At 34.9% G+C, this 22,690-nt stretch overlaps 1 protein-coding gene across 4 annotated transcripts in view; it reads left to right on the top strand.

Annotated features, from left to right (window-relative positions):
- LOC128551282 (adenomatous polyposis coli protein-like) overlaps window positions 1–22,690 on the top strand; it is a 77,191-nt gene that overhangs the window by 25,161 nt on the left and 29,340 nt on the right. For 2 of the 4 annotated variants that reach the window (XM_053532057.1, XM_053532058.1), the window contains exons 5-6: window positions 16,745–16,919; window positions 18,563–18,671. In XM_053532057.1, the coding sequence (XP_053388032.1) occupies window positions 16,745–16,919; window positions 18,563–18,671 (284 nt within the window). Of the gene's footprint in view, window positions 1–8,172; window positions 8,296–15,621; window positions 16,155–16,744; window positions 16,920–18,562; window positions 18,672–22,690 lie in introns of those variants that run through there. The other 2 variants (XM_053532060.1, XM_053532059.1) reach the window with 2 other exon arrangements.

Raw genomic sequence — 22,690 nt, 5'->3', positions numbered from 1 at the left:
CAAGATCACTCTGTGATCTCTTGTTACGATTTCTTCTTATGAACCACTGGATGGATCTTCATCAGACTTGTTCTGTAGCAGCATTATAAGGTCCTCTCCCAATTTTGTTCAAATGGGGATGATTGGCCCATTTAAAGGGCTACCAGAGCTAAAATTAGAAATGCCTTTGAATGACTGCTTCTTATGAACTACTTGATGGATCTTCATCAAACTTGATTTGTAGCATCATTAAAAGGTCCTTCACCAATATTTTTCAGTTGGGGGCACTTGGCCCCTTTGAGGGGCTTCTAAAGCAGAAATTAGTACAAAATGTACAACCTTTAAAAGACCTTGTCATGATCTGCTAGATCTGTGGATCTTCATCAAGCTTGGATTGTAGGATTATTATATAAAGTCCTGTTTTAATTTTATTCAAATTACTGTATACATTTGCTTACAAGACACACTCGCTGATAAGACGCACCTAAAAATTGGACAAGTAATATGGGGTTTCTTTTTCTTTTAATGTCCTTGTAGTACATGCTTATAAGATGCTCCCCAGTCTTGAACCAGAAATATGACTCCTAATAATGCGTCTTATAAGCGAAAATATACGATAGGACGGTTGGCTCCTTGTAGAGGCCGCTAGGGCTAAAAATAAAAATACCTTTTTACAACTACTTTCCATGAATTGCGCAATGGATCTTCGTCATCTCTCCAAAATATGTTCAGTTGTGGGGAGCTTGGCCCTTTTTATGGGCTGCTAGAGTTGAAAATATAAATGCCTTTAAATGACTTATTCTCATGAACTGCTTGATTGATCTTCATCGGACTTGGTATTCTTCTCACAAGTTGCAAAATAAAAAGTAATTTTTTATGCCCCCGAAGGGAGGCATATAGTTTTTGAACCGTCTGTCTGTCGTTCTGTCCGCAATTTTCGTGTCCGGTCCATATTTTTGTCACCGATGGATGGATTTTCAAATAACTTGGCATGAATGTGTACCACAGTAAGACGACGAGTCGCGCGCAAGACCCAGGTCTGTAGCTCAAAGGTCAAGGTCACACTTAGACATTAAAGGATAGTGCATTGATGGGCGTGTCCGGTCCATATCTTTGTCATCGATGGATGGATTTTCAAATAACTTGGCATAAATGTGTACCACAGTAAGACGACGTGTCGCGCGCAAGACCCAGGTCCATAGCTCAAAGGTCAAGGTCACACTTAGCCGTTAAAGGATAGTGCATTGATGGGCGTGTCCAGCCCATATCTTTGTCATCGATGGATGGATTTTCAAATAACTTGGCATGAATGTGTACCACAGTAAGACGACGTGTCCTGCGCAAGACCCAGGTTCGTAGCTCAAAGGTCAAGGTCACACTTAGACGTTAAAGGATAGTGCATTGATGGGCGTGTCCGGTCCATATCTTTGTCATCGATGGATGGATTTTCAAATAACTTGGCATGAATGTGTACCACAGTAAGATGACGTGTCACACGCAAGACCCAGGTCCGTAGCTCAAAGGTCAAGGTCACACTTAGATGTTAAGGTCATTTTTCATGATAGTGCATTGATCGGCATGTCCGGTCCATATCTTTGTCATTCATGCATGGATTTTAAAATAACTACAAATGTATGCATGAATGTGTGACACAGTAAGACGACGTGTCATGCGCAAGACCCAGCTCCGTAGGTCAAAGGTCCTAAACTCTAACATCGGCCATAACTATTCATTCAAAGTGCCATAGGGGGCATGTGTCATCCTATGGAGACAGCTCTAGTTTTTTATCTAGAGGCAAAATAATAAACTTGTTTGGAAAATTTTAAAACTGCTGGTTGTGCTGGACAGGTTTTAGACAGTGTTGAGCAAAACAAATACAAAGCACAGGCATGTTATAAATCATTGGTTTATAGAATAGGAAAAAAAACCCACTGGATTTTAAAAGCTCTTTCAGGTCTTTTATACTTTTGGAGAAGATCAATTCTTGGTATGATATTTCTGACAGAATCAATGGTTATTCTGACAGTTTAGCTGTTTCAGGAGAGTTTATTCCCACAAAAAAGCAAACTGCAATCAATTCAGCTCTGCCAGTGTATAAGAAAGCCTGATCTGTTCAATAGATAAATAACAATGTTATGCCAAATTGTCTGCAATTTTATGTCCAGTTGCCGAGATAGATTGTATTATCTGGCCTACAGAACTGTCTGATCTAATGCATCAGATCGGATTATAGAGATAATATTTCAGTTATTGGTAACACTGTTTCCAGTTTTCTCAATAAAAATGCCCTCATTGTTCAGTGTTATAAAGAATTTGAGTTTGAAGACCAGTCTCAGAATGCAACATTTTCATTAGTCAGGTTTTCATTTTCTGCTCAAAAACAACTAATCAAATGCTAGATATTTTAGACTGGTCTCCAAACTCATTAATATTTCTTTGGGCCAAGGGGGGCGGGGGGGGGGGGGGGGGGGGGAAGAGAAAGGTCAGCTGAGCACACATGTAGCAGAGTATTGGTATTTCCATGATTATTTTGACTCTTACTGTTTTGCTTGTCCAGACAATCAGAATCTTTTGAATATGGATGTCAAATATGATAGATTTATTTAGTGTGGAGGAACCTCTCTTGAGAGTCACATTCCACTTTACTTGAAGAAGAATGTGTATTTCTTAGCCTTTCAGGAACAGAGCATGTTGTGTGAATGTTGTGGAGAATGGTTTGATTGTCTTTAAAATATTCTTGATTTTACTATATCTACTTAAAGTGTCATATTTGAATAATCTCCCTTTACCTTTAAAGCATAGTCAATAGTGCAGCTACACTGAGTTAACATTGAGCAAACATCAACAGAATTGATGCTTTGGTAAAATTTCTGAGAATCAATAAAAGAGCTAAATCCAGTGACACATTTTGTGGAAGACTTGTCCCTTTTGTTTTTGGTTGTTCCTGATCTGAAATCTACATCAGCAAATTTTAATGGTACATGTGAAATTGCAAAGCAACATTTTTACCTGGATTACAACATGAAGATTATGCAAGGCAAAGGGATTTCTCTCCATACTTAACAAATTATAAGAGAATGCAAAAGATGCATGGCAAATTGTTAATAAAAATCCTGCTCACTTGGGTTGGCTGAAAATCATTTTTTGCAAAAGATGGTGTTCAAAAATGGTTTTATTAATGAAGTTTTGTAGCCCAATATACCTTTAATATATTCAATAAAACATAATTGCTTAAAGGCAGTGCTTTAATTAGAGGCAATATATGCAAGATGAATAAATACTTGAGTGAAAGTGAACTATTTGATTTCAAGATAGTAAGTGATTACAATTTTGCAACTGAGTTGTACAAGAATGGGTGAATTGTTATATATTGTTTAGAGATAGAATTTCAGAAATATATATGGGTGTTTCTGTTTTCATTGTATTTTGCCTTGCAATAGTTACAAGAGAATCTGTTGGGACATTATTTATAGACAGTATGGTATGAAAATCAGATTAATATAGAAATATAACACAGAATCAAATTAAATTCTCTTAAACTTACAACATGGTATTGAAAATCAATTAATAATGTATTAGTTACAGAGTCTGATATTCAAATTCAGTTGCTATAACAAAATAAGTAGATTTACATAAAGTACATGAGCAGAGGGAAAAGGAAAGATATTGGAAAAACCTTGACAATCATACAGAGAGAGAGGAGAGACTGGCTCTTTTGCTTATCATGAGTCACTCAGTTTCTGGCAAAATACTGGAGAATACTTTATGCCATCTATTACACAGTGTATGACTCTTAGGGTGTTGTGTATGTGGGAGTATATTGATGAATATTATCATGGAATTAACTATACATTAAGTCTTAGAGATTTGGTGAAACTGGATTTATTGGGGAAAAAAGTGTACAGAATGTGTAATTTACAGAATATTTGTGCTATGTTTTCATTGACTTGACTCTGTTTTAACAAAGTTAGTTATTAGTATATTTTCCTAGAAAAAAGTGTAAATGTTGTTCGAGGAGAAATATTATTGGTGAAAAATGATGTGGTCATAGTTCAAAAGTTGAAATGATAGGGAGATATTGACTATCCTCATTCTTTTAAGTTTTATGTGAAGGTTTAAATTTGGATATATGGTGTGTCTATAAGGCATAACAAAATTTACAAGAATGGTATAGTTGTGTATGTGGTGAGATGTTTTTTTTTCGAGGTGGCTGTAGTAACTGTTGTTCCTCTCTTGTTTTACATGTAAGGTAGTTGTCCATTATTAACAAATTATGAAACTGTGCCAGAATAGCATGCAAGAATACGTACATGTACATTGTAATTGCATAGAAAATGTATTTTGTCATTTAGTGTCCAGTACTGTGTTTCAGATTAATCATGGTTTCTGTAGATGGTCTTCAAACCATAACAAGATGAGAACTCACAGTGTATATAATAGTAAATCTTGGTTGAAAAATGGCAGAAAAAAGTTTTAAATCAAGAGTGATGAATTTTGTTTTATTCTGCACTGTAGTAAGGTAATTGGCTATTAGAGAAGACAAGATTGATTGACAGATGGACCATTTTGTTGCCCTAGCAGCTGCCAGCAGTACTCCCTGGAAAATCTTTTTTATTGCTTCTAATAAGCAGTTAGAAAAAAGTGTAAAAAAAACGACTGTTTTGATTGACATGATTGGTAGATATATAAGCTGGCTCTGTCACTTCTAAAGATAAATTTATAGAATTTTAAGTGAAAACAGTTAACAGCTTAACTCAATCAAGTGAAGAAATTTTCATTTTGTTTCAAGCACATTGAGTTTGACATAAATAGAATTTGACATAGAGTTTGAGTTGTTGAATATTCATTTGATAAGGAGTGAAAAGTTATGTTAACCTAATTTTCTGCAAGTTAGCGAGATACCAAGCACTGGATAATACCAGTCTGCCTAAAGCTGCAATGGGCAGACTTGACCAAAGGCATTGAAACAGAAATCAAACATAATATATTAATTATTTTATATCACCTAGAGCTACCTTTCTAAAGTTGTTACGAAAGTAAACAATCGTTGCTTGGTGAACTGATATTTCATTCTCTTTGTTTTTTTTTTTATTTGTTCATCTAGAAACTCGCCCTTCATTTAGTAAAATTAAACATTACTTATATAAATAACAAAACAAGGAGATCAACGTTAAAGTGTTGGTGAAATTGACGGAACATGCTCAGAGACTGTTTTACACCTGTACATGTAAGGACATGCATCATGCAGTCTGTGAGAGGCTGGCTGCCGTGTATTGTGTATATACTACAGGTGTAATTACCATGTTGTATTGTAAAAAAGTGAGTCTGCAGCCAGATGTTACAGTTATCATTGGTAGATTTTTATCTCCATAATGAATATCTCTTTCTTATACATAACATGATTGTATGATAACAGATGTAATATTGCTGTATTATTTAGATTTTCTGCAGTTTTAATTGGTTCTTCTCAGTTATGTTATTCTTTCCTGTATAAAGTGAATGTCAGCTTTCTGGAGGGAGGGGTGGGGGTGGGGGGAATCAAAATTATTTCTCTAGTTGCAAAGATCAGGGCTTCACCATCATTTTTTCAGATTTTCTCTTGATCCTTACCCTGCTAAATTTCTATAATGAACCTGTCCATCTTTCAATTTGGACAGTAGCATTAGCGGTTGGAAGGGGTGCTTACCAAAAAGATACTGACTGGATGGCGAACAGTGCAGATCATGATCTGCACTAATTGCAAAGGCAGAATCAGTTGGGTCCAGCATGATAAGAATTAATATCATGGCTCATTTTTGCAATTAGGTCAGATTTAAACATTTTACAGTTTAGCTTCTCTGTAAAACAGTAAAATGGCAAGATGATATTTTGTCAATTTTGACACAGATGTTGAGCAGTGTCTCATTGTAGTTTTAGAGTACTATTTACATAAAATACATGTAAATGTGTCATATGATATAATACATGTCTTTATATATATAAAAAAAAACAATACTGTTTCTGTATTTATCAAGAGGTTTGTTTTTCAGTGGATTGAGTTCTTTAAGGCTTAAGAGTGACCTTGCAAGATGATGAAGTAAAATGATTTTATTTTTTTGGCGTTACAAACCATGGGCAATACGCATTAAATGAATATAGAAAAGTTAGAAGTTAAAATCCTTTGATAATAGTAAACCTGAAGGTAAATTATGAAAGATGTTGATATTTTCTTAATACATTCCTTCCAGGCTCTTTTCTTGCATTTAAATTCCAATAAGGCTTTAAATTTTATGTTAAAAACAGATAAGGCAGCTGTCCAGATGTTATGCATGTTAACATGGTTAAAAAATCACAGCTTTCAATATTACACATGGACGGGGCGTATGTTCTCCATGACGATTTGATAAAAGACATTGTGTCTGAAATCATTCGTCCTCTAACGTCTGATATTCATGTGGGGAAGTTAGCAATTACTTGCGAAGAACAGGTTTGTACTGGTACAGAATCCAGGAACCAGTTAGGTTAAATGCCCACCGTTACCTGACGGAAATACTGTTGAAAAACAGCATTAAACCCAAAACAAACAAACAAACAATATTACACATAAACATGTTAGAGCCATAAAGAGAGGTAATCATAAACAATATGGATTCAATAATATTTTCTACGATGTTGATCAGTATTCAGACCTTTTGCAAATATTTGAGAAAACAATTATCGAAAATTGGATTTTACAAGAAAAAGACATTAAGTATTATTTGATGTTCAGAACCCAAGAAAAATGGTTACTAAGCCACATTATCATGATTATTAGCATAATGAGCATTTAACTTAAAGTCTGTTGAGTTAGGTCAGTAGGTAGAGCAAGACTTCATGTCAAGAGAACATTGGTTTGAATCCCAGACAGGGCATAATTGTTATCTTTATTGACTGATTTAGGGTCAGTGCGTTGAAAGGACTCGACCTGTGTCGTAAAGTTGACCGATTTGGTTAATACTAGAAGAAAATCCAGGACCACTATAGTCACTTTTTGTGATATTACTTGAAGTTTAAAACTCAACAAAGACACGTTAAACTTCATTTGCTTTACATTGGCCTAATTATTGGTAACATGATTATTGAGATTTAAAACACATCAAAGAAATTTTCATCCATTAAATAATAGAAAACACCTATATAAAAAAGATACTATAAAATGTTGACAAGTAAAGTAACACACTACACAAAGAAACAGAACTTCAAAGAGAGAAAAATGAGCCACCACAGGTTTCCTTTGATCTTTTACTTCTATTTTGGCTACTAAGGCCAAGTAATGTAACTAAGGTAACAGATCCAAGCAGATACATCATTTGTGCTTTCATCTGTGAAAGTTGATCACCTTAGATCTTTGCCACCTTTCTAAAGAGTAGAAAAAGATGCAAATCTGTATTATCTGAACATAACTGATATTAAACATAGCCTGTCTGTGCATTTATTCATTTAACATAAATCAGACACAAAGGGATGGACACACAGACTGTATGTTCTATTGTTGTTCAAAACTACCAGCTTCTTTTGGCAACTTAAATACTACCTTTTTAAAGGGGCATGTGTCTTCATTTATGGCAGATGTTTTTGAAATTTAGAAAGTCACACTGTTGATGAAATTTGTTATTTACTGTAAATAAAAGTAAAAACAAGGTGGTTTATTATAATAATCAATAAACTCAAGGTGGAATTTACATAGAAAAAAAACACTGTTTGTCTGTAAAGAATGTAAGTACGTAGAAAAAAATATCTTACGTAATACAGAAACAAATTGATGTAAATAAATGTAGGTGTAGTATAAAATGAACTTGAATGAATTTGAAATTTGGCACATTGTAATCTGGAGGCAGTGCCCTTTAAGTTGAAAGAGCACAGTATTCTGTATGTTTTTAGTAGTTCATAAGTCGTAAAAGGTAATAATTATGCTGTCCAGTGTTTTCAGGAAGAAATAATTGGTTGTATAACACTAATGTTAACATAAAACATTTGGCTACTCAAACATTGTCAACATGTATAAAATAAATCAAACAGGTTATAAATGCTAATTTATTTTTCAGTAGCTGACAGCTACCAATAGATTTATTTGTTCATTTTGTGTCCCGAGAAGGAATTAGCATGTAGAGTTTAACAGTGAAATTCATTCATTAGATAAGTCTAGTTTGACAGCATTGTAGATCTGTGTCTTAAAAGTTTAAAGTTTCAATTTGTGATTTATTGTTCAAACCACTGAGAAGCGTTTTATCTATGGGGGGAAATTGAAAGGCGTTTATATGATAATTATGAAATGGATATGATACCGCAGATTTTAAGGTAAGATTATAAGACTAATTATTTTCTTTGCCTGACAATAATCTGACAATAATCTGGCAAGTCTGTCAATGTTTCTGTCTCACTGGAAACTTCGATGGAGATAGAGCTAAAGTCTGTCAAAATGGTTGAAAGAAAAGTAAGATTTAATTAAGTGCTTTGATCTTTACTGATGAAAAATTGATATTAGAGATACAGTCAGTCTCACTTTCAACTTAATTTAAATGAAGTTTGCAGTAACTGGTGTCCCTAGTTGACAGTTGTATTTTCAGACATATTTCAAGTTCTGTGTAGTTCTCTGAAAACCCAGTGACATTTTGTCATTGTTCTTCCCCAGCCTGTTTATTTTGGTTCTACTTTAACCTCCTAAGCCTGCTAGCAGCAAGTGATTTTGCCTTTGCGACATTGCAGAGCATGATCAACCTGCACGGATGTGATCAGCCTGCACATGTCCGTGCAGGCTGATCATCATGGTCTGCAAGTGCAGGCTGATCATGGTCTACACTTCGCTATTCGAACAGTCAGTAAATTTGCAGTGAGCACCATTTTGAGTGATACATGATACTTCCCAGTCCATTTTAGAAAAAAATGCAGGGTAAAGGTTAAAGTAACCCACAGTGCTCCAACTAGCTATTTACAGCAGGGCGCATCGCCCGTTCCGAAATTCGTTCCGCCCTGTTGCCCCGCCAGGCACCCTGCCCGTTTTACAACCATTCATTTCTTTTTTTTAGCCAAACTTCCCTTTTTTGCCTCAGTGATTATAATACACTGCTTTATTGCCCCCTTTTTATCGAGTGATACACGCCGGGGGGCATTGACATAATTAGCAAACAATTAAACAATTACCTGCGTAATCGTGCCCGAGGCAGACCATGATATTTTAGACTGCTCCACTAGCATTAAAATCATTGAACCTTAGTGTTAAAACAGTTTGCAAACCAGTCTGAAATCATTACCATTTCGCGCCACCTGTCAAAGTGTACTTTCGTTTTCGGTAATGTAGTCGTAAATACCCCTTTATACACAACTGAAACTTAAGTCCAGACAACAGACATTTATATGTAATTAATAAAAATCGACCACAATCAAATTTAAATAGGAAAATATTTTGATTTTATCGTTTTACAAGTTTTTGAAATCGAAAGTAAGTTGTCGTCTGCTATGTGAAATTGCCGATTTTTCATGAAGATTTCTTTGAAATTAGTTTACTAAGATGTAATGACAGGGTACACTTTAATGTCAGATACTGTGAAATGCTGTTAAACTGTCTTTGCATCATAATATTTTTTCAAAAATATTGTTTAAACTGGACATTCGACGACTTTTAGAAAAAAGTGTAACCATATCCGGATATAAAATTTTGGATACCCGGAATATGTCTATTACAAGTGCTAAACTTGCTTTTAGACTGTTGTATGTTAAAAACTTTGCCCGATTTCATTTATTTAATTGGAAGTTTAAACTTTATTTTCTGTATATAATATGTTACAGGTATAAATTTATAAATATCAAGTAGCCTACATGGAGAAGATGTGTACTGAAATTGTAACAAGTAAAATAGGCCTAAACACATAGATATTGTTATTCAGTATGCAATTACAAAGAAATGTTACCAGTTGAAAATCAATGCCAAATAAAATACAAACAGCAGAATTTTTAGTTAATAAATAGGTGCATTAGAGATGACAGACATAGCCTATTAAAAGACCATACCTAAAGTGTGCCAAAAAACATGCCTAAATTATGCCAAATTCCATGCCTAAAGTATGTTAAAATGCACTGTATGCATGGACCAGTTATATTTTTTTCCCGGGGGAGCACGGTCCCGGACCGACCACCACCCCAGAAGTGCCCTTTTCAGTGCCAGCACCCTGCCCTTTTTTAATCCTAGCTGGAGCACTGTCATATTATTTAGTTACTTGCAGAGAACAGGTTTGTACTGGTACAGAATCCAAGAACACTGGTTAGCTTAACTGCCCGCTGTTACATGACTGAAATACTTGAAAAATGGCGTTAAACCCAAAACAAACAAACAAACAAACATATTACTTATGAAGAGTGGAATATGAGAGCTAGGGTTACTAAATGCAGATCTTTGACAGGCAGAATAGAATCCCCTAATCCATTATGCTGATCATTATGTATTATTAAACAAGTGTGCCACTGATACAGAGATGCTATCTCACAATATGCCTGTAGGGATAGACAATTTACATAATTGTTGCCCTTTCATCAATCTATCATACTAACATTGATATGTCATTAAATCATAATCTGCATTGTCTAACATTTATACAATGGAAAATGTTGCAACTGATATAAATGCTTCATTATACTGCAGAGAGAGGGCAGTGGCTTCACTCTCCATCATTCTGTCATGATGTTTCCTAACTTCAAAGTTTGTTATTTCTTAGAACTTTAAATAGTGGGCGCTTTGGGTGATGTCATGATCCTATGTAATTGAAATAGTGGGCACTTTTGGTGACGTGATGGTCCTATGTAATTAAAATAGTGAGCACTTTGGGTGATGTGATAATTTTTTGTAATGCAATTGTTCTGTCATAGTGTCTTGATCTTCTGACTTCAAAGAGAGGGTACTGGACTTTCATCATCCTGTGACAGTACCTCACAAAAAACTGAGAGTGCCTTGGGCTTTATCCTGTTGTTGTTTTGTCATAATATCTCTTAGTTTGAAATTGAGGGTATTATCCTGTTTTCACAAAGATTTCACTTAGCTTCAGATTGACGGCACTGAGCTTGACCATTGATAATATAATCATTCTGTTAAAAAAAAAGAGACACACTTAAAATTCAAATTGAAGGAACTGTCCTTGACCCTTGATAATGCTATCATTGAGACATTCTGTCAAAGAATCACTTAAGTTCGAACTGAGGGCACTGACACTGATTAGCTTTGATATGATCAATCCATCTTTACCCAAATTTCTTCATTGAAATATATGTACCGTAGATACCCATGTATAATGCGCAGTTTTTTGACCCCCGGGACCACCCCCGAATCGTGGGTGCGCATAATACACAGGTATAGACAATTTTCCAACTTCAAAACAAGTTTGTTACCGATGTTCGCCATTTTGGTAAAGGGAAACTACTCCCCGCGCGTACTGTCTCCGCTAAAATCTAAGATTGCCGTTACCTTCCGTAAAAGGTCGAATTGTTTATTTTTCTTTCAAACAAAATTAATTTCATATAAATTTAAAAGTATTTTGACGAAAGAAATGTTTATAAATCACAAAAATTATGTTACTAATTAAAGATCAAGAATTATCTTTAACCGAGATCAAACTGTGAACAACATAATTGACACGAGGTGACACGTTGATTGCCGGTAATTACTGGCTTTATGATCGTGACAAAAAGTCTATCACACCTTTTGTTATCAGTTTAAATTGAGAAGCTCATGTCATTTTGAAAGATACCATTCCGAAATATTGAATCAGCTGCTATTTATTTATTCAAAATAGTGAATTAAAAAAGGTAAAACAACAAATATAACAATAATTTACTGGTTTTATTTTCGAGAAAACAAAAATCGATAGTACCGTGAGACCGATGCTGCTCTCCGCCGTGGAGATAAAATTTATTACCGGTGTCGATGTAAACTCTACTTTCGTTTTCCATCCACCTCAAAATTGACCAAAATTTTTTTTTTTTTTTTTTTTTTTCCCCAGGATTTTGGACTAAGATCGGGGGTGCGCATTATACACGGGTGCACATTATACACGGGTATCTACAATATGTTACGAATTTACATATATGATAAAAAGGAAGATTCAGTTAATTTGATCAGTAAAAAAAAATTCCAAAAATAACATTTCAGATTATGCTTTCCTAGAAACTTTCTTGGGACTAATGATGTGGTTTTTGTGTTAACTGACACCACAGTGTTCTTAGCAGTAACAACTGTCACTCAACACCAGAATCTGAAATGGGAGTGTGTCTATATTGTCTTGTGGCCATGTCTGACGCAAGTTAATGTTTTAGTTATTACGTAGGAAATAGATTAGAGTTACAAAAACTACATTATTGTGAATGGTACAAAGATTACTGATTGGCTGCCAATCACATCTGAAATAACCATTCATGAAATAAGGAAAAAACACTGAAGCAAATTGTTCAGGAAGTAAGGGGTAAGAAATAATGTCACCTTTGCCAAGTTAAAGGTATGGCTGATGTACTTCATTTCTGATTATTATCTGTGAAATCCTTTAACTTGTTGGGCACAAAATGTTGTGATTTTTAGCTCACCTGAGTACTAAGTGCTCAAGGTGAGCTTTTGTGATCGCCCAGTGTCTGTCGTCGTCCATCCATCGTCAACAATTTGACTGTTAACACTCTAGAGGTCACAATTTTGACCCAATCTTAATGAAACTTGGTCAGAATGTTATCCTCAATAAAATCTAAGATAAATTCGATATTGGGTCATCTGGGTTCAGAAACTAGGTAACCAGGTCAAATCAAAGGAAAAGCTTGTTAACACTGTAGAAGCCACATTTATGACTGTATCTCCATGAAACTTGGTCAGAATGTTAATCTTGATGATCTGAATATCCAGTTTGAATCTGGATCATGTATAAACAAAAACTAGGTCACCAGGTCAAATCGAAGGAAAAGCTAGTTAACATAATGAAACTTGGTCAGAATGTTAATCTTGATGATGTATAGGTCAAGTTCAAATCTGGGTCAGATGGGGACAAAAAGTAGGTCACTAGGTCAAATCAAAGGAAAAGCTTGTTAACACTCTGGAGGCCACATTTATGACTATATCTTCATGAAACTTAGTCAGAATGTTAATCTTGATGATCTTTAGGTCAAGTTCGAATCTGGGTCATGTGTGGTCAAAAACTAGGTCACTGGGTTAAATCAAAGGAAAAGCTAGTTAACACTTTAGAGGCCACATGACCATATCATAATGAAACTTGCTCAGGATGTTAATCTTGATGATCTTTAGGTCAATAGGTCAGGTGAGCGATACAGGGTCTTCATGGTCCTCTTGTTTTATTGTTAATATAGCTATTTTGTGTTTAATGTATTAAATTGTGTTTAATTTAACTTCAAAAATATATTAATCTGTCATGAATATTGATCTGCCATGAATATTGAACTGCCATGAATATTAATGATTTCACAGAGTTCTGTCAATATAGAGAGCTTTGCCAGACTAATTTCCTCATTATTCTGATTCTGACTTCAAATCACTTGCTCCTTGAGTCTCACTTGGGGCGTTGAATTCTTCATGTGAGGAAGCCATCCAGCTGGCTTACGAAAGATCGTCGGTTCTACCTAGGTGCCTGCCCGTGATGGAATAATGCACAATGTTAAACCCAATGAAAACAAACAAAAAAATAAAAAATTGAAAGCTGAAAGTTAATAATTTCGCAAAGGGAAGTAATAGGTGGATGTACATATAGAATTCACTTTTCATGGTTTAGATAAGAAAAAATTGAATGTTATAGTAATTCCTTTGCCATATGTGCACTATTTGCGAAATTGAAATGTGTGGGATGTATTTCATTATAGAAATTTGTTGTCTAAATTTAGAATTCCACCAGGATATTCAATTCCTAAGTCAGTAAGTGCAGTGCATACAGATTCTACAATATTCAATATCAGCTTGGCTGCTCTGTTATTGACTGTCTATATTGAATTTTTCCCTGCATTTTGGTTGAAATTATGTGCATCCATCTTTCCAGATATTCTGAGGGTGATTTGGATATTAGCTGGAAGATTTTACATTTAGATTTTCTCTCTCAAGTTTGTTGAGTGGATTCGTCTGTTTTCTGTTGTTGACACAACCTGGGATTGATTGGAATTAATTTTCTGCTCATTTTCAGCTGAATCATGATTTTATTGATGAATAGAGAGGAGGCAGATTTTTATCTTAATTAAACTTGTTGAACATATTGAAAACATTCAGAAAAGATGTTATGAGTGTTCAGGAAAATATGTTTGTGGCATGTGCCTACAGGATTTATTTCATTATTCTGTTAATTTAAGTTGAAGCATTTTTTTGTTTTGTTTTCAAGAATCAGATTGGGAATTTTGTTGAACATATTGGAAACAAATTTGAACATAAAATTCAAGTTTGACCAATGGACGCTTTATATTGTTTAAGTTTGGCTTCCAAGAACCTGGTTCCATTTTCTCGTACAACATTTTTTTCTGAGTCGGCCTCATCCAGTGAATATGTGAGAGTGAAAATATATTGACTAAGGACCTGTTTGGTGCTTACTCAGACTAGGTCCTGCTTGTGAGTTTGATGTGAAGATGAATATTGTGGATTTTACTGGAACTATTTTACCCTTCCACATTGATGTTTTGTCAAATCACATTTTGGATGACAGTTAAGCCATCACATTTGGGAAGAGATGACCTTAGTCATTTATCATTTCATATGTAGTTAGCCATTTTTGACAATATATTTTGGAAACAGTCATATTTTTGAAAATGTTCTTGCTATATAGGTGATCTCTCATGCCATTATGGTGATGTTGTTGTCAGTTATGTTTTTAATACGTTCTTGGGTCAACGGTAAGTGTAGTCCTTAATGGGGATTGTTGTCAGTTGTACTTTGGAAAACGATCAAAGGTCATCTCTCATCCAATATGGGGTTTGTTGACAGTGGTACTGTAACACAAGAAAACGTTCAAAAGCCACCGCTCTTCCCATATGGTCTCTGTTGTAAGTCATATTTATTCCATATGTGGGATATTGTTAGTCAAGTTTTGGAAAACGTTCAAGGTCATAGAGCTCTCATCTCATATGGGGTCTGTTGTCAGTCATATTTATTCCATAATTATGGGGATAGTGTTAGCCAAGTTTTGGAAAATGTTCAAGGCCATCTCTCATCCCATAGTTGGGGTCTGTTGTCAGTCATGTTTATTTCAGATGGGGATGGTGTCAATCAAGTTTTGGAAAACTTTCAAGGTCACAGAGCCTTCAACCCATATGGTGTATGTTGTCAGTCATATTTATTCCATACGGGGATACTAGTGTCAGTCAAGTTTTGGAAAACGTTCTGTTATCTCTCATATATGGGGGTTGGTGACATTTTCAGTTATAGTAGAAAATATGCTTGAATCATACCAAATTCTCATAAGGAGGTTGTTGTTCGATATGTTTTGGAAAACATGGTTTCATTGATTTGTAACATACATTAATTGTTTTCATTATCATTAAGAATTAGAGGAAAGAATTTGTCATGATTTTTCTTCAGAACCTAAATGTCTTTTTAAGTGCCACATACATGTATGTACCTTATATACCGGATGCTTTAAAAAGTTTTGTTAGCAGCTTGTATACGTCTTATTTTCTCTGTATTTTATAGTTTTCAAATTTATGATAATACATGGCAGAGGAAAATTTGGACAAAATAATGATGGAGTGTGTTTGAAATTCAGCTGTAGACAAAAAATGGTTAAGTGTTCTGGAAATTGTAGACAAAATAATGATTGAGTGTCTCCAAGAAAGTACTAAATATTGTAAAACAGGATTATATGGAACAAAAAATAGAGCTTAACTAAGCATGCTAAGTGTACACAATTCTTGGACTGTTACAGAAATTAGAAGTATTTTTACACACTGAGGTGATTATGTTCATAATGTGATTTGTGAAAACATAGCTGCAATGGAAACTAGAAGTTACACTGAAATTCAGCAGCAAAGTGTGTAGATTTAAAACTGGAAACAGGATTGTGATTGAGATTTAACTGAAACTTTGTACATAGTGGAAGTGAAATTAAATATGTCCGACAATGAGTTTATAGAACTTGATGATGACGATGATGATGGTGATATCGTAATCGGTGACACATCATCAGAAACTAGTACAACTAGCGAAGGTAATTATCGGTGCTGTGAAGAAGTAGAGATTTGAAACATCAGTTTTGTTAACTATGTAAAAGCATTAATATTTGTTAGGGGTGGGGTGGGGCAGGCTTATTGTTGCTGGTTGTGTGATTCTGTCCATCCACGAAATGAAATCCTGACTTACAGACAGATTTCAGATTAGTAAAGTCTTTGAATTTTGGAGTTAGTTAACTCTTGTCCCCGCAAATAAACTGTTTTATACAAAACAACTGAATTATATGTCATTGAAAGAAAATAATTTATCCGTTTAAGTTTTATTGCAAAGAAAGTTTGAAATTTATGGAGGCAGGTAAGTTACTACAATCCTTGGTCAATGCCATTGAGCCTGTACATTACTGGAGGAGTTATGGCCCTTAATTTGTGGCATATTACAATGTCTAAGTGGTCGGAGACATACGTTTTTCATGAAATTAACAATCCCTAGTTATATGTAATTTTTTGAACTTCAGTTCTTGCCTAATGCTTAAACTAATGAGATAAATGGTAAATTACAGAGCCCTCTTATAAATAGATAGAAATATTAAAAATGAAATCTAATGACTTGATAAATATCTCTTTTCAGATGAGGGGACAGACCTGTCAGATTGCCAGGCTACACAAATAGAATCTGTTACCAATGATGACGACGTAGGTCAAGGTCAGTCAGGTCAAGGTGAGAGTTCACAGAGTGTAGAAGCTGATTACAGAGAGAGTGACCAGAACATACTGCACAGGCTTCAACAGCTTGACCATGAAAGGTAACAATTGTAAAAGAAAATTTCTTCAGGAATTTTAGTGTTTCATTTAACCTTTACCCTGCTAAATTTCTAAAATGGACTGGTCCATCATTCAATTTTGGCAGTACCACTTATTATTCAAAGGGGTGTCCATTGAAAATTTACTGACTGAATAGCGAACAGTGCAGACCATGATCAGACTGCACGGATGTGCAGGCTGATCTTGGCCTGCACTAGTCGCAAAGGCAGAATCACTTGCCGCCAGCAAGCTAAAGGTTAATATTCAGAAATATTTATATTCTACGAACATGATTTTATGGGGCCTCCATGGCGGAGTGGTTAAGGTCGCTGACTTCAAATCACTTGCCCCTCATCGATGTGGGTTCGAGCCTCACTCGGGATTCTTCATGTGAGGAAGCCATCCAGCTGGCTTAAGGAAGGTCAGTGGTTCTACCTGGGTGCCCGCTCGTGATGAAATAATGCATGGAGGGGCACCTGGGGTCTTCCTCCACCATTAAAGCTGGAAAGTCGCCATATGACCTATCATGTGTTGGTGCGACGTTAAATCCAACCAAAAAAAAAAAAAAATGAACATGGTTTTGTTGCTCATCTGCCAGCACTGCAAAACTTTAAACAAAAAAATTTTGTAAGAAATAATTATTGTCAAACTGCACATAGAAAAGTACAGACATGATTTTTAGCTCGACTTTTCGAAGAAAAAGTAGAACTATTGTACTCTCCCCGGCGTCGGCGTCGCGGTTGGTTAAAGTTTTTGATAAAGTCAAATATCTCTGTTACTATCAAAGCTATTGACTTGAAACTTCAAATAGTTATTTACTATCAAAGTCTACACCAGGAGAAACAATCTCCATAACTCTGATTTGAATTTTGACAGAATTATGCCCCTTTTTAACTTAGAATTTTTGTTAAAATTTTTGATAAAGTCAAATACCTCTGTAACTATTAAAGCTTTTAACTTGAAACTTAAAGTAGTTATTTACTATCAAAATCTACACCAGGAGACACAATTCCCATAACTCTGATTTGAAATTTGACAGAATTATGCCCCTTTTTAACTTAGAATTTTCGGTTAAAGTTTTTGATAAAATCAAATATCCATGTTACTATAAAAGCTTTTGACTTGAAACTTAAAATACTTGTTTACCGTCAAAGTCTGCACCAGGAGACACAATTCCCATAACTCTGGTTTGAATTTTGACAGAGTTATGTCCCTTTTTAACTTGGATTTTTTTTACTGGCAAAGCTCTAATTCAGAGTCAAGCACTGAGAAAAGTCGAGCAATCTGTCTTACGGACAGCTCTTGTGTTATCAGTTCAGAACATTTTGCCTTTCATTAGGGATAGCAAATGAGATTAGTTATTAATAACATGCTTTGATTACAGTATCTGCCTTTGGTTGACTCTGCTAAGATGATCACTTTCTAGATTTTCCGAAAGTATAATTATATAAGTGAATGAAACTACAGTTTGTGAGATATCTGCACATAACTAAATTGTTTAGCATTAATTCTCTTTGAAAGAGCTTGTTCCTATGCAAAAAAAATGCGGAAAGCATCAAGAAATGACCTTACTTTATCAGATTTGCAATTGGGATCAAAAATGCCTAATTTCATACATATTTGAATTTCTTCTATGATGTTACAGGACCAGTCTAGTACAGCAGATAGAATCTGAGGAAAAGAACAGGAAGTGGTACTACGATCAGATTGAGATGATTTCCCGTAAAATACGCTCACTTCCTGTCACTGATGGGGTATGTATCCTCCTAGATATTGACCTGTCTTGTTGTATCCACCTAAATATCAGCCTCTTGAAGAGAGTTATAAATAGGCTTGATATAGCAGAAGTTTTGAGTTTGATGTGCAAGACAAACTTTTTCTGACAGTTAGTAGGTGGCATCTACCGTAAGCTGGAATTTATTACGTAAGTACTACATGTAATTGGAATGGATTGAAACTTAACACACTTGTCCACTGCAATGAGCTGACATGCATTGTACAGGTTTCTTAACTTTACTTCACATTTTACAAAATTATGCCCCTTTTTCTTCTAAACAATTTTTTTTATTAAGTTTTTGTTTGTCAGCTGGTATTTATTTACCTACTATTTAGAATGGGTTGAAACTTCACACACTTGTCCACTGAGACGAGCTGATACATATTGCCTTTTTCGACTTTTGTATTTATTTAACTGTCTTTAGTGACAAGGCCGTTGAAAAATAAGCATTGCTGTCCGCAGACAACTCTTGTCTGGTATCGAAAATGTTTATGGCCAAAAAACAGTTACTGTCTTTTTCCAAGTGGGAAAATTGGAGAAAAAAGGTGTTTTTTTTTGTTTTTTTAATTTTTAATTTTATTTCATGTCCCAATAGTTGGCAGTTACTTGCGGAGAACAGGTTAGTAGTGGTACAGAATCCCAGAAAACTGGTTAGGTTTGCTCGCCGTTTACACAACCAAAATACTGTTGAAAAAGTTACAGCACTTAACTCAAAGCAAACAAACAAAAGATCTTTCGTGAAAATCTAATTGATATATATTGAGCTACTCAACTTCCAATGTTAGATAATTAGGAAGATAGCATTTTTTGCTGGAAATTTACATGGAAGAAAAGCAGCATGTAAGACACTGATGTACCGCAAGCATTATCCAAATTACACCCCAGAAATAAATGCCATTTCTTGTTTCTAATTTGGACTCTGAGAAGATATATACCAGAGTTCTTGCATCCTGGGCAAAAAAAAACTGCTTAACTAGAAAATTACAGATATATCTATGTCTACATTGCTGCTTGTAAGCATTTAGTTAGGCAGTTCAAAACTCCTACGGATTAGTTTGGTCTAACTAAACCTTGGGGGAAATTGAACTGTCTAGATCTAGTCAACTTTTCCATGTAAAAACTGACTTTTTGAAGTGTAGTTGATGTATTTCTTATTCATTGAGGTTTTAGATGAATAGAAATTAAGACCTTCTGGTTAGTGCAGTAGGTAAAGTAAAGAACTTTGAATAGAGAGGATTTGAGTTTGATACCCGGCCGGTACTGTATGCAGTACTGTACAAAACTGTGAACTGAGAGGTTGTGAGTTAAATGCCCAGCCCATCTTATCAGCGCAGTAGGTAAAGCACAGAACTATGAATAGAGAGGATTTGGGTTTGATACCCGGCCTGTCAGGTAGAGTACAAAACTATGAACTGAGAGGTTGTGAGTTAAATGCCCAGCCCATCTTATCAGTGCAGTAGGTAAAGCACAGAACTGTGAATAGAGAGGCTTTGAGTTTGATACTCAGCCTGTCAGGTAGAGTACAAAACTATGAACTGAGAGGTTGTGAGTTAAATGTCCAGTCCATCTGGTTAGTGCAGTAGGTAAAAGACAGAACTATGTATCAAGAAGTTGTGAGTTTTGATGTTCAGCATATCTGGTAAGCACAGTAAGTAAAAAGAGAATTTGGAAGACTACGAGATTGATGCCCAGCCTGTCTAATTAACAAAGTAGGTAAAATACGGAACTGTGAATCCAGAGGTTGTAAGTTTGATGCTTGAGCCTGATGAATAAATCTTCATGATGTTAGGAGTGGAGACAGTATGACACAATGTGTCTTCCACTGCTTATTCATGTGAGGAAGTTGTGAGTTGCTTGTGTGGGTTAACTATTCTGTACAGGTACAGAATCTAGGAACACTTGATTGTTAACTGTTGAAAGTAAACTACCATTGAAAATGGTGGGAAAACCCACATCTAACAAACAAATGATTAAAGAATTAACAGTTGATAATCAAAAGTTCTTTAAATTCATGAAAAAAATCATTTCCTCAGTTTAAGAAATGAATGAGAAAAAATGAACCTTGAATGAAAGCAAACGAGGAGATGTGTTTCAGATTTTTGGAGAAGCTTCAATAAAATATTGGAACATCTTTAGGAAAAAAAGTATAATAAAACATACAGTTTACAGTTTTCCTTTGCATAACAAAGAGCAAGATGTAATTAATGGTTTCTGGGGTATTATAAGTTAAAAGCAACAAAAGATAATGCTTTCAAAGTGGTAATAATTTTCTATTTTGAGTTGTTACAGCAGCATTAACTTCTCACAAGCAAAACCTGGGTAATATGTTTGTTTTCTCTGAACTACTGCCAACAGTTCTCCCCGTTGATGAAAGTGAAAATGCAAAATTTTACACATGTGGGAGACTGAGTGCTCAATTGTCGTAACTTTTCTTGAAATGTAGGCTGAGATAGGACTGTTTCGCACTCGGCTGCTGGCATGTTGATTTTTTGAGAAATGAAGGTATTATCTGTGCATATCAAACCTGTAGTGCAATATTACAGTTTATAGATGAGTTTCCAAACCATGTTTGGTAATAGAAAAGAAGAGATTGAGAAAAAGCAGAACAGAACAGGTTTTCTTTTGCACAAAACTTGAACATACCTGACATGAACATACCTGTTTGTTGTCATTTTAACATGCATGACTTTGTGCATTATCAGTTTTAACTAGTGCAAATTGTTGCAACATTAATATTTGTACATATATACCAGCAGAGAGGCAGAGAAAGAGCAAAATGCAGTGCATTCGGACATTCGAGTATGCATGTGACTGTGACTTAAAAACCTGGAAAATATGTTTAACCAGTGAAAAAATCAAATAAGATAAAATAAGTTTTGAAAATTACATTCTAATACATCAAGAAATGATTTGGTGAAAAAAAACTTTCTGGTACTGGTATTAAATTATAAACTAGTAACACAATGTAAGGAATGACTTATAAATTATTTGATGAATGTTGATGTGGAAGAAAATGCACAGATGCTCTGTAATAAGTCAGTCAGAGTTGACTGACCCTCATTGAAGCACATTAATTTCCTGGTGAAATTTCTTTTAAGAGAAGAGATTATTTACTTGGGGTGATTAATGTTTATTTATTTTGCAGTTCTGTTCAATTCCAAGGGGGAAAAAAATGAACACATTTCCTGGCAAGAAAGATTGTTGTGTGTGGAGTTAGAGAAGCACACTAGTTTAGCAAAATATCTCTGAATTTTGTCACTATGAAAGTTTCTGTTTGGCTGTCTTAAAAGAAAAAAATTCTGTTTCATGATCATGTTGTTAGCCTTCATTTAGGCAACATTTTGTCTTAACAGTCAGTATTGTGGTGAGAAGTTGTCACTCAGTTGGTTTGGAACCATTTATTTTTTGGTTAGAATTTCATTAATACAGAATGACTGGCTTGCCATTATGTAACTGAGATGCTGTAAAACAGAAAATATTCTGGCGCCATGCCTATTGAGCTGCGTGTTTCTCCAGAGCTTTTGTGCCAAAAATATATTGACACATTTCGCTCTTACAAAATTTCTCTATTGATGTAATTCTTAATGAGTTTTGCAGAATATAATTTTTGGTAATGTATTTCTGTTTTTGCTCTTCCAGAATTTGATGATGATTAAAACATTTTTCATAGTGATGTGAATTTAAGAAAAAAGAGAAGAATATTGAAGCCTTGATATATTTCTGTAAAAGTCCAGAAAAGATTGTCTCCTGAATTTATTTCTTAATCATCCAGATATATTTTAGTAAAAGTTCAGAGAAAATCAGAAGTGTCCAAAACATAATCTCAATAGGAAAAGGACATTTTAAGCTTTAGTTGAATCCCAGACCTGCTTATATAAGTGATATTTACAGTGGCCAGCAATGATGCCTCAGAGTTTGTCTCAAAATCAATAAAAAAAAGGCTATATAAAAATGTTCCTACCCCTATTTAAAGATTCAGCCTTAAGTGTTTTTCAT

This window comes from Mercenaria mercenaria, chromosome 19 (assembly GCF_021730395.1).
Source record: "Mercenaria mercenaria strain notata chromosome 19, MADL_Memer_1, whole genome shotgun sequence".
Classification (NCBI taxonomy): domain Eukaryota; kingdom Metazoa; phylum Mollusca; class Bivalvia; order Venerida; family Veneridae; genus Mercenaria; species Mercenaria mercenaria.
This window is presented reverse-complemented; position numbering and strand designations above follow the sequence as displayed.